The sequence below is a fragment of the Peromyscus californicus genome, unplaced genomic scaffold (assembly GCF_007827085.1).
Source record: "Peromyscus californicus insignis strain IS unplaced genomic scaffold, ASM782708v3 Scaffold_21__1_contigs__length_65335640, whole genome shotgun sequence".
Classification (NCBI taxonomy): domain Eukaryota; kingdom Metazoa; phylum Chordata; class Mammalia; order Rodentia; family Cricetidae; genus Peromyscus; species Peromyscus californicus.
The window spans coordinates 38,558,739-38,572,409 of record NW_026294514.1 but is presented as its reverse complement, the minus strand read 5'-3'; the positions used below and the strand labels follow the sequence as shown (position 1 = coordinate 38,572,409).

Sequence of the window (13,671 nt, the reverse complement as noted above, 5' to 3'; positions counted from 1 at the left end):
TTGAGGAAGTTCCTTTCTTGTTCCATTTTGTTGAGAGATTTTTAAAAATATCTACTTTTTTTGTTATGCGTGCTTGAGTAAATGTATGTATACCACATGCACACATGCAGGAGCCTGTGGAGGAGAAACCACCCCCCTGGGAAGGGAGTTAAAAGACAGTTGTTAGCTGCCACATGGGTGCTGGGAACTGAACCTTGGTCCTCTGCAAGGTTCTTAACTACTGAACTGTCTCTCCAGCCCCTGTTGAGAGATTTTTTTTAAAAAAAACATGAACACTACATTTTGTCCAAACTTTTTTTTACATCTATTTTAGATGATAATGTGAGGTTCGTTTTTATTCTGTTGAAGTAAATCAACCTTGAATGACAGGGTTCGCTTCACCTCACCTGGTTTTAGATCCTATTCTACTTAGTTTTTAAGGACTGGAGGTTGAGACATGCTATCACTGTGTAGTCTTGGCTGCCCTGGAGCTCACTAGACCAGGCTTCGAATTCATAGAGATCCTCTTGCCTCTGCCTCTTGGGATCTGGGATTACAAGCATGTGCCATCATGTCTGGCACCTATTAGACTTATTTTTTAATTAGTTTTTGTTTATTTTTATTTGTATATGTGTGTGTGTGACTGCTTCTCTGTATGTGTCCCAAGTGCCTGGTACCCAAGGAAGCCAGAAGAGCTTGTTGGATTCCCTGGAACTGGAGTTACAGATGGTTGTGAGCCACCATGTGGGGCTTGGAACTGAACCTGGGTTTTCAGTAAGAGTACCCAGTACCCAGTACCCTTAACCATTGCACTGTCTCTCCAGTCCCAGGTCCAGATTTTTTACTGCTTTGTGAACTTGTTTGTACATCTACGTTTATTAAAAAAAATCCAGGGCTGTAGCCATATCTCGATGTCTTGATCAGAAAATACTGACCTTACGAGATGAATTGGACAGTGCTATTTTAACATATTTTTAAAAATATGAAAGTAATCATTATCATTTCTTCTTTAAATATTTGATAGAATCTATCAGTAAAAACCACCTAGGTGTCTGCTTTTCCTTGTGAAAATATTTTACATTATTATTTCAGTTGCTTGGCTTTGGTCATTCAGAGTTTTACATTTTTTCTTGAAATAGTTTTGGTCACTTTGGTCTTTGTAGGAAGTGTTCCATTACATCTTAGTAGTCTATTGAGTTGACACAGAAGCATTCACATTACTTTTCTATGAGTCTCCTTAGTTTTGTGGGGCTGGTTATAATGTTTCCACTTTCATTCTTGATTTTAATAACTTATACTTTCTTTTCATGATTAAGCTACTAAAATTTTTTTCAGAGTTTTCTTTGGGGGAGTCTTCACCGATGTTAGCTATTTCTGTTCTGTTTCCTACTTCATTGTTTCTTCTTGAATCTTTATCATGTCACCCTTTCTCTGGTGCTTATTTTAATCTACTTACAATATATATTTACCTATTACAGTATTGAATAGGGTTGTTTCATTCTAGGCAAACCTTCTACCTCCAATGCATATACCCTAGCCTTCTTTTATTTTACCTTTTATTTTGAGACAGGGTCACTAAGTTACCTAAGCAGGCCTTAAACCTGTGATCCTTCTGCTTCAGTCTTCCCACAAGAGCATTCTAACCTCCACATAACACAATAAATAACCGTATGAAGTTCTAAAAAGAAATTCATTTTTCAAATGAAGAACCACTTATCCGTTTAATGTATTCCTTTGTCTGACTTCAGAGTTGAGTCTTGATGACATGTTGTGTTTTATCATTGCCTTTTGACTAGAGGAATGGATGGAAAACTAACCTCAGTACTGGGAATCCTGCTTCTGCATTGGTGTGTGTGTGTGGTGTGTGTGTATATGTGTGTGTATGTGTGGTGTGTGTGTCTGTGTGTGGTGTGTGTATGTGTCTGTGGTGTGTGTGTGTGTGTGTGTGTGTGTGTGTGTGTGTGTGTGTGTAAGGGAGGGCACAAATACACATATGTGTGTGTGAGTTGAGGCCAGAGGTCAGTCTCCAGTGTTGCTCTCAGGTGCTCTCCACCTTGTTTTTTGAGACAGTGTCTCATTGGCCTGGAATTTGCCAAGTAGTTAGGCTGACTGGCCAGTGAGCCTTAGGGATCCTCTGTCTCTACCTCCCCAGAACTGGAATTAGAAATACACGCCATTGCGATTAGCTTTTTAACATGGGTTTCGGGAGTAAATGCAGGTCTTCATCCTGGCATGGCAAGTACTTTATCAACCGAGCCATCATCCAGGTGCCTGCATTGCTCATTTGTAATAGCTCTTCAGCTATTAAAACCCACAGTCAGGATATGATTACAGGAGTAGGAATCTTGATTCCACATCAGTCAATAAGCATTTATTGGATGTCAAGTGTGGTTGCAGTGCTGGGGACCCAAAAGTAACTAAGACCACTCTTCAGTAGGAAAGACAACTGAGAAGCCAGCAATGCAGGGTAGCCTGGAGCACGTGAGGGTGGATGACTCCGAGTTTGAGGCAAAGGTAGCAAGAATAGGCCCACATTGCCTCGTTTTCTGTGATGCTTGACAGTCAGGGTATTTTCAGAAAGTAACATGCTCATTAAACATTCCCATACCTATCCATTTCAGGAAACCAGAACAATTTCCACAAGTCATGAGACGATTACAAACATAATTTTAAGTCACTACATTTTAATTTGTTTAATAATTATTTTATTTCTCTCTGGCCTGCAATGATTTTTTTATAATGCCAAGCTGTGATTCAATAACAGAACATGAACATCAGAGTCGTTCTAGGCAATGTGGCATGGTATTATTGTCTCCACAGTGGGGAGTCCACAGTTGGAAAGGTATAGGGAGACTAGTACCTCTTCTTTTTCTCTTTTAAATTGAATTTTGTCTTTAAATTTTCTATAATAATCTATTAACTGAGACAGTATAGTTGTGTATACATAGAATTTATTAGTAAACAAGTATGTGTGAATTAATATTTTTTGATTAAGTGTATTGTCACAGAAGTTGGAGACCAGTGGCATACTAGAAATAATACTGACCTGAAAATCAAGAAGGCTTAGGTACAAATCCCAGTTCAAACACCAGCTTGCTGTACGAACATGTAAGACTGGCTCTAAGCTTTCGTTTCTACGCATATGAGAAGAACCTATTAAAGAAGTGTCATTGAGATACTGTGTAGCTCTAGAATTCTATACATACTTTTCATCTTGCTTCTCCTGTTAAGTATTATTCTGTCATGGTCCAAGTGTGAGAGTATACTTTTCATTTGTTTGCTGAGAGAGAGTCTCAACCTGTAGCCTTTGCATCCTAGAGCTATATAATATGTAGACCAAGCTGACCTCAAACCTGCAGTAATCCACCTGCCTCTGCTTCCCATCTGCTGGGATTACAGATGTGTGTCAACATATCTGGTGTGAAGGCTACAACTGCTAGGATTACAGGTGTGTGAGCCAGCACACCTGGTGTGAAGGCTACAACTGCTAGGATTACAGACGTGTGAGCCAGCACACTGATGTGGAGGCTACAACTGCCAGGATTTCAGTGTGTGCCACACACCTGGTGTGAAGGTTACAACTGCTAGGATTACAGGTGTGAGCCAGCACACCTGGTGTGAAGGCTACAACTGCTAGGATTACAGGTGTGAGCCAGCACACTGGTGTGGAGGCTACAACTGCTAGGATTTCAGTGTGTGCCACACACCTGGTGTGAAGGCTACAACTGCTAGGATTACAAGTGTGTGAGCCAGCACACCTGGTGTGAAGGCTACATTCTTAGCTGTTCAGTATTTTAACTAGATGCATATGTCAGCCTATATCTGGATTCCTAGAATATTCCCGGAGAGTGATGTCTGGCCTTTGACCCCATTCCTTCTCCATGGTACCACTGGCCATAGATGTGATTATATATATTTATCAGGATATTTGTTTAAAATCTACTAAATGTAGGCCTATTAGCAGAGCATATGACATAATAAGCCAGTACAAAAAGATGAACCTAGACATAGCCACAGACAGATGCATGGCTTCACGTTTAATATGACTTGCTTGATCAGTTAAAATTCAAGGACACAGGGAATTTCATAATCTAAGTTAGTACATAAGGAACAGCCAACACAATTTTAATAGATAGAATATTTACACAGTATTATACATGTCAGCTTTACTATCTACTTAGAAACTGAGAGATTAGAGAAGGATTACTACCAAAAGTTAGATACAACTAAAATTACAAGAAGTTAATAAACTCATATTTAGGTTTTTAGAGTCAAAGAATTTAAAGTCTACATATTTTACTGAACTCTTCTAAGATTTGATAGTATAAAACATTAGACGTTGGTTTCATGGATCACAACAAAATAGACTGCTATTCTATTCAAACTGATTATTACATGGTTCTTTAAAACATTGTGTTCCTAATTTAATTTTGTTTTCTAGCTTCAGTAAATATTTTGGAAGCTGGACATAGTTGCACACACCTGTAGTAGCAGCATTTGAGAGGAAGAAATAGGAGGGCCACCACGATCCAGGGACAACCCGAGCTATACAGCAGGACCCTATCTCAGTCAATCAGTCAGTAAATAACTTGACGTTACTAAATCATCAGTTCAGATTAGAGTAATTTGACATCTACTTCACACACTCTGTAAGGAACAATAGCTTAGCTAGTTGTGGTGGCACATGCCTTTATTACAGTATTTGGGAAGCAGAGGCAGGAGGATCTCTGTGAGTTCAAGGCCCCTACATAGTGAGTTTCAGGACAGGCAGGGTTACATAATGAGACCTTGTCTCAGATTGAAAAAAAAGAAAAAATAACTTGAATAAGCTTTAGAAAGCATAAAAATGTAGCAATTTTGTATTTCCTATATAATATTGTATAATATATAACAACATAGTACTTTTTATGAAGTATTTGTTCAAGATAAAATATTAAATGGGAGCCAGTGCTAGCTGGCTAAAACATATCTTTAGCATCTAATTTAACTATTAAAACTCAACTGCTATGATTTACCTGTGAGAATGAGATAATCTCATTTGGGATATGTAATAAGTTCATTATTTAAAATATTTGTCTTACAGGAAAAAAGGAGCAGACAAAAATAATGGAGTATCATAACTTCTATTGCAATCAAACACTGAAAAATGAGTTTGCAAAACTTTGTAGAAACAGAAATGAAAAAATAGAGTAAAATAAAAGAATAAAAAGAAAACTTCACTGTTCTCAAAATAAGAAAGGCAGCAATACCCTTGATCTCATGGTTTATTTTGTATAGTAATGGAGTATAGAGGTGGAGGTAAATACCACTTTAAACTTAGACTAGTATAAGCACAGGCTGTACTCTGTGACCTGGGGTATAAAATGCAGTCCTTTTGCTGGAACAGTCAGCCAGGAACAAATTTCACTCTGGCTTCCAGTTGGTAAGCAAATCACAAGCTCAACTTCAAGGTTCTAACCTTTAGCTTCAATACAGTTTCATAGAAACGAGCTAGCTGTCGTCCTGGGTAGCAGAGAGTGCCGCTTCCATGTGACCACACCAGAGGATCAATGATAGAAGCTAAGCCTGCACATGCAGCACAGTTTTAATAGACAAGATATACACACACTCATTCATGTGTGTGTGCTTAATGTCTACTCAGACTCTGGGCCTCTGTGCATCCTGGAAATCTTTGTTTTGTACAGTACTACTTACTTTCTTGCATTACCCATTTTATACTGTGTGTATGTTTGGCCCACGGCTTTGCTTTTGATATAGGTAATTTCTCTTTGCTTTTCTAAATGTTAAAAAAAAAAGGTTATTCTGTGTGTGTGTGTGTGTGTGTGTGTGTGTGTGTGTGTGTGTGTGCACCACATTCATGCAGATGCCCTCAGAGGGCCAAGGGCATAGGATTTCCTGAACTAGAGTTACAGATGGTGGTGAGCCACCATCTGGGTGTTGGGAACTGAACCCAAGTCTTTTGCAAGAGCAGTAAGTGTTCTTTTTTTTTTTTTTTTTGGTTTTTCGAGACAGAGTTTCTCTGTGTAGTTTTGCGCCTTTTCTGGAACTCACTTGGTAGCCCAGGCTGGCCTCGAATTCACAGAGATCCGCCTGGCTCTGCCTCCCAAGTGCTGGGATTAAAGGCGTGCGCCACCACCGCCTGGCCAGTAAGTGTTCTTAATGCCCAGCCATTAAGTGTCTCCAAGTGTTTTTTAAACATTAGGCAACGGTCAAGGCTTGAATAATTTTAACTGTGTAGCTTGATATTTCCCAAGAGATATAACTCACAGGCTTCACCTTTTTAAGAATTTTCTAGACTAGGAACTTTAATAATATTTTATTTTAGAGTAGTTCAAGTCTACAGGGGAAAATTAAGTACAGAGAGTTCCCACACGGTCTCCTATTGTTGACATCCTTCATCACCATAGAGACCAGGGAATTTTCAGTCTTCAGTCTACACATTGGTTCCTGGGAGTTTATGCACTTGAGTTCATGTGTGAAAAATATATTTTATTTAACTCAGCAGCTACATATGTTAAGGCTATTTTTTTGTTTTGTTAATTTTTTAATTTTTTTTAATGGTTCCTACTGTTTTCCACCTCCCCAATGGAGTTTTTCATTTATTCCAACACAAACTACCTCCTTGCACACATTGCCTCAGTGTGCATAGTCAAATAGAACTGGCCCCAGTGTTCTTTATCATACTGCATCACTCAACTCCAAATGTCCATGTAATGAAAACTTGTTTGATGAGTTCAGGGTTTCCTCAATTGCTGGAAGTATGTATGGAAAGGTCTCACAGTGAGAACCTAGGGTTCTGCATCAGAGTAGTCCTGGATCCCTGTGTGGAGAATTGTCATTTCCCATTATAGTCTAAGAGGACTTGAATACAAAATGTATCAAAACCATTTATATGCTTGCCTACAAGCCTTGGGTTTGATTCCCAACACTTCAAAAAGAAAGAAAGAAACACATTTATATAGATTGACTAAATTTCAAACACTATCTTAACTACTGTGGTGGTATTATGTTCCCCAAAATATTGTGCACCCTAATAAACTTATCTGGGGTCAGAGACAGAACAGCCATTAGATACATAGGCTAGAAAATGGTGGCACTCACACCTTTAATCCTAGCACTCCAGAGGTAGAAATCCCTCTGGATCTCTGTGAGTTCAAGGCCACATTGGAAATGGTCAGGCATGGTAACACACACTTTTAATCCAGAAAGTGAGCCTTTAATCCCAGGGAGTGGTGGTAGAAAGCAGAAAGATATATAAGGCATGAAGACCAGAAACAAGAAGCATTTTGGCTGGTTAAGCATTCAGACTTTTGAGCAGCACAGTTCAGCTGAGAGCCATTCGGATATGAGGACACAGAGGCCTCCAGTCTGAGGAAACAAGACCAGCTGAGAAGTTGGTGAGGTGAGGTAGCTGTGGCTTGTTCTGGTTCTCTGATCTTCCAATTCACCCCAATACCTGGCTCAGGTTTGATTTTATTAATAAGAACTTTTAAGATTCCTGCTACAAACTACAAAGGCTATTTGAAAATATCAACATCCTCCTCTTTTCCCTTGAAATTTTAGAGGGAAAAAGTCATGAAATCACTATTTTTTCTTAGTGTCTGTCTGGAGTACATTTACATATCTGCAATCTTTCTAACTCCAATTTGTTTCTGAAGGGAAAAGACAATAATATTAGAGACGTAAGGTTCTAGGGAAATTCCCCTAAGTGGTACCCCCTCACCCTCTACTTTGTCAGCCCTTGGGACATCTTAAATGCACTCTGTGTTCTGTCTAATGTTAGGGGTCCTCTTTCAGACGTACAGATTCCAGTCTGCTATTAGAAGATTATTCATCCAAGTTGAGCCCCCAAATAAAGAGAGCCAAGCGGAGCCTTCTGTCTGGAGAGGAGACAGAAAACCTGCCAGGAAACTACATGGTGCCTATTTACTCTGGACGGTGAGTGTACTTTCTCTCCCAGTGTGTAATTATTATAAGTGAGGAGTCAATAGTAGCTACCATTTCTTGAGGACTCACTATATGTCGGTTTTAAAAGGACCTAGGACGGTTGAAAGCCACACTGAGAAGGATGGGCTCATTGAAATCATAGTATTTCATTTTCAGACATTTTTGTCATACATAGGATGCGTGACAAAAGAGAATGATTAGGGCATAATGCTGTATATGATCAGTTGACATGGGAAGTAGAGCTTTAGATGTGAGTGATGAAATACTATTCATAGTCAATATTTGTCTGGTAAAAAGGAAGATTCAAAACTCTAAAGTGTAAAGTGAGCAGGGTAGGTGAAGATGTGGAAGGGCAAAGGGAGGAGGGATAGGAAAGGGCACTGGAGGACAAATATGATCAAATGTATTATGTATGATCAATGTATAGACTATCAGTAAGAAAGCCTGGTACTTTACAAAATTAGTATCTGCTGATAATAATTTAAAAAATTATGTATGTTAAAAACCCAGACTATGAAATGTTGGGGGACTGAAGAAACCCACCAGAGTCTTATGTGACATTAGGACATGTTACAGGTCTGGGCATTTCTGGCTATGCACTACAGCAGAGTTCACACAGTCACACATCAGGTCACAGACATTTGATTCTATCTCATTGTACATTGTTGTCTTTTCTGGAAAAAATCATAACTTCATCTTTTATTGTAAATGAAATCGTATTTAAGCACACCAAGTTGGCCAATGAAACTCCTTGGGCTGTTAATTTCTTTAAGTCTTGTTAACCATATATCTAAAGTAGGAGAGATAGTGTCTACCCTGTGGGGTTTTATTTGGATGGAATGAGATATCATATGTGAAAGGCACTAGAACCATAATAGGAATCATTGCTCTTATCATTCTTAGTGTTAAAGGGAGGCACTTTCTTCTATAATAAAAGAGTTAGACTCTGATTTATCAGGATATTTTAAAAGATCATCTTTTATGTGTATGAATATTTTCCTTGCATGTGTGCAAGTGTACTGCCTTCATGCATTGCTCATGGAGCTCAGAAGAGGGCATCAGATCTCTAGGGACTGGAGCTCCAGAAGGTTGTGAGCCGCCATGTGGAAGCTGGGAACTGAACCAGGGTCCTCTACAAGTGCCCTGCTGAGCCACCTCTCCAGCCCCACGTCAGGGTTTTCTAATGGCAGATTTCCTAAGGGCATGGACTGGGCTTGAGCTCAGTGAAACTCGACAGGCTTGTCATTCCCACTCTGTTCCTCCTTCTGCCCCGTTGTTTCAGCCAAGTGCACATCAGTGGGATCAGAGACACAGAGGAGGAAAGAATCAAAGAAGCTGCTGCGTACATAGCTCAGAGGACTCTTCTGGCGAGCGAGGAAGCAATCACAGCCTCCAAGCAGGCCACAGCCTCCAAGCAGTCCAAAGTATCCAAACAGGCCACATCCTCCCTTCAACGAGAAGAAACATTTGAAAAGAAGTCGAGGAACGTGGTAATTCGAGAAAAAGCAGAGGAGCTGTCGCTGAGGAAAACAGTAAGGAGAGCTAATGTCGTGCTACTTAGAAAAACAGATGTGTTTAAGAAGCTGTATGTGAGCACGTGTGTGCATAGATCCAGGCGGGGTTGTTTCAAGGGCTGAACTATTTGGGTTAGAAGGAAACAAAGCTAATGGAAACAAGGAGAAAAGATGTCAAAATGGACAGGTCAAACAAAGACAAACTTTGGAATTTTAAACTTCATGGAAATCCAGATTTGAAAGATACGAAATACGTTTCTGAAGTCACTTTAGTGAGACATCATAGGGGTGTTGCTCAATCTTTGGGTTTTAAAAACCAAACTAGTTTTTAAAATCAGGAAGGAAATGGTTTACCTGACTGTAAAAATAAGGATCAGAATGTAAAAATTAGGTCTGAGAATGCAGTAAGTTTATACTGCTTGCATAATGCATAGAGCCACAGGTTCAATCCCCACCACCCCATAAAGTGGGACATGATGGCAATGCCAGAGAGACGTGGAGTCAGGAAGATCAGAAGTTTGAAGTCATCCTTGACTATAAAGTGAGTTGGGGGCCAGCCTGGGCTACATAAAAATCTACCTCAAACAAAACAAAGGGAAAGCACACTTTTGGCTTCTACTGGTTATTTTAGCACTAGAAGTAACTTTCACTTGGTAGTATTTTGGAAATGTCTGCTTGTTTACTTGCTTGCTTTTTCAGTTAGAAGAGACCCAAGCATATCATGGAAAGCTAAATGAAGACCATCTACTCCACGCTCCCGAGTTTATCATTAAACCTCGTTCTCACACTGTTTGGGAGAACGAGAATGTAAAATTACATTGCTCCGTGGCAGGCTGGCCGGAACCTCGTCTTACATGGTATGTTTTCTTTGTGGAAGCTGAGTGAATTGATTAGCAAGCTGAGTTTACATCTAGAGGAAACACCCTGAACTAGCAATATGCAAGAGTCAGCAAAGACAGTGTAAGTTTATACGTGTTTTCAAAAGAGTGAAGGTGTCGAGACAGTTTTATGAATGGGAAGAACACATGGTCTTATATACAGATTGTACATTTTAATAGCTTTATAATCATAAAGGAGGGAGAGATGGCTCTGTTGGTAAGTGCTGGCTGTTCTAACATGAGGATCTGGGTTGGGGTTCCAGCACCCATGTAGGAAGCTGGGTGCCGAAGAGGTGGAGACAGGAGGAACCCTGGAGCTTACTGATCACCTTGTTTAGACAAATCATGAAACTCCGGGTCCAGTGAAAGACCTTGTCTCAAAAGTATGGTGGACAATGACTGAAGAAGACACCTGATGTTGACCTAGCCTTTATACATACACACACACACATACACACACACACACACACACACACACACACACACACACACACACACACACACACGCTTGTGCACATTTGCACATGTGCACATGCACACATGAATATGTACTTATACACAAAAAAATCTAAAACTCGGAGTGCTTTGCCTCTACCCCTCCTGTCTCAAAACCAAAAACAAAAGCAACAATAGCAAAATGCCAAAAATGACTGTGAATTACTATGGCAAATAATTTATAATAAACAAAGATGAGAAGTGTCACAAAACAATTCTAATATTTCAACAAAAGTGAATTTTTAAAAATTTAACTTACAAATTTTGAAATATAAAAGTAAATTAAAAATTAATTGCTATTGCCCCCACACTTCCTTATGACTATAAAGTTGCACCATTCAACCTTTGAAGGAATGTTTTCTCTTTAAAAATCAACAAACAACCACTGAGCCTTCAAAATGTCTCAGCAGCATGTAAAGGCACTAGCCACCAAGCCTGATGACCTACATTCAAGACCCAGGACCCAGTGATGGAAGGAGAGACCCATTTCTTACAACATGCCCATACATATATTCATTTATATATTCTCTCTCTCTTACACACATACACACACACACACACACACACACACACACACACACACACACACACGATAGATAGATAGATAGATAGATAGATAGATAGATAGATAGATAGATATACAGATAGATAAATGTAATTAAAAAATATAGCTGGATGTGATATCACACACACACCTTTAATCCCAGCACTCAGGAGGATCTTAATGAGTCTGAGCCAACCTGGTACATATAGTGAGCTCCAAGATTCTCAAAAAAGAGGATTGCAGGTTCAAGACCAGCCTGAACTACATAATGAGACCCTGTCCAAAAACCAGACCAAAAGATACACCAACAAAACTATAAATAAACAACAAAAAAAGTCTAATTACTGGTCTAGAGATGAACTTCATTGGTAGAGCACCTGTCTTGTGTGTGTGATTCCCTGAATTAGATCCCTCCCACACAAATATCACTTACCAAATGAGAAAGAAAATCCAAACATTCCTACGGAAATCCATGAAGATGAGCAAATGCTTAGTTCCCATAAATACTATTTGATAAATAAAAAAATCCTTCTCTCAGAAATCTAAATATATGAATGTTGACTAGAGTCCTTAATCAGATAGAAAGGTTTGCTGAATATTTTCCTTGCTCTCTTTTTTGCTTTTAATTTAAGATTTTTTTGTTATCTGTTTTTGTTTGTTTGTTTGAGATTAGGGCCAGCCTTGAACTCACGATCCTACTGACTCAGACTTCCAGACTGCAGGAGTGTACCACTTTGCTTAGCTCTTTTTTTGTTTTGTTTTTAAACACTAAAGGTGACTTTCAGAAGAATGCAAAGTAATGTCTAGGAGAAAAGTATTAATTTCTTAAGCATTTTTTAAAATGCAGCAGCTAGAACATAACCTGGCCATGTTCCTGATGGTGTTTTTAAACCAGCCATGGGGTTTCTCAGAGGCAGGGCTCAGCTTTGGTGATTAAACTCCTTAGGTGTACTTCGTTGGCCTGGAAAAGGAATAATTAACAAACAAACATACAAACAGGTAAAAGCTCCCCATACAAAGTATGAGACAACTCTTAAAATTCAAGTTACATTTAAAAAATAGAAATATTGTCTGAGAGTTGATGGCTCCCAGAGCTGGCTATATGTCAAATGTGTTGCTGATTGGTCAATAAATAAATCACTGATTGGCCCATGGCCAGGCAGGAAGTATAGGCGGGACAAGGAGGAGAATAGAGCTGGGAAATAAAAGGCTGAGTGAGGGAGACACTGCCAGCCGCCATGATGACAAGCCGCATGTGAAGATACCGGTAAGCCATGAGCCATGTGGCAAGGTATAGATTAATGGAAATGGATTAATTTAAGCTGTAAGAACAGTTAGCAAGAAGCCTGCCACGGCCATACAGTTTGAAACCAATATAAATCTCTGTGTTTACTTGGTTGGGTCTGAGCGGTTGTGGGACTGGCGGGTGGCAGAGATTTATCCTGACTGTGGGCCAGGCAGGAAATCTCTAGCTACAATATTGTCTATTTTTCAGTTCTCCTCACTAACAGAGATGAATTACAGTACACTGACCCCAAACCGTATAACTATGGCTTTGAAATATTTATTTCTATTTGTCTCAGGAAGGACTGGGAGAGTGGCCTCCTTCTGTGGTAGCGTCCTACTCTCGTCCCTCCCATACTTGGTGGAGGTAACTTCCTTTTACTTGAAGGAGGGCACTGTATACCGAGGCTCATTCTTTTTTTTTTTGGTTTTTCGAGACAGGGTTTCTCTGTGTAGCTTTGCGCCTTTCCTGGAACTTACTTGGTAGCCCAGGCTGGCCTCGAACTCACAGAGATCCGCCTGGCTCTGCCTCCCAAGTGCTGGGATTAAAGGCGTGCGCCACCACCGCCCGGCCCGAGGCTCATTCTTTACATCAGTTCTTCCAGGAGGGAAAAGTCAGAAAGCCTAGAGAAATGCCTCCCTTTCATGTTCAGTGAGAAATACAAATAAAAACAAAAGAACTAGAGAGCAATTAAGAAAACGTTCTATATCTGAGTGGGCTGGAGAGATGGCTCAGTGAGGAAGGTGCCTTGCACTAATCCTAGATCAAGAGGTGCCCTGGGTGAGTAGAAATGTTGAGAATCAGCGTGCACATAGTCACAGCTGGCTATGGTGACAAGAGGGTCAAATCCAGGCTTGTCGAGCAAGAAGCTTCTAGAACTTGAGGGTCACATTGCAGAAAGGAATATAAAGCTAATAATCTTAAGGTTCTGCCAGAGAGGATCCCTGGAACTTAAGCCCGATTCACTGCCAGGTAAACCAAGCTCTGGGAACAGGTTCCTTGTGGGTTTGTGCCTCTTCGTGGACATGG

At 39.9% G+C, this 13,671-nt stretch overlaps 1 protein-coding gene across 5 annotated transcripts in view; it reads left to right on the top strand.

Annotated features, from left to right (window-relative positions):
- Myom1 (myomesin 1) overlaps positions 1 to 13,671 on the top strand; it is a 144,166-nt gene that overhangs the window by 29,038 nt on the left and 101,457 nt on the right. For all 5 annotated transcript variants that reach the window (XM_052750102.1, XM_052750104.1, XM_052750100.1 and 2 more), the window contains 3 exons: positions 7,777 to 7,917; positions 9,209 to 9,458; positions 10,140 to 10,297. In XM_052750102.1, coding sequence (XP_052606062.1) covers positions 7,777 to 7,917; positions 9,209 to 9,458; positions 10,140 to 10,297 — 549 coding nt within the window. The remainder of the gene's footprint in view (positions 1 to 7,776; positions 7,918 to 9,208; positions 9,459 to 10,139; positions 10,298 to 13,671) is intronic.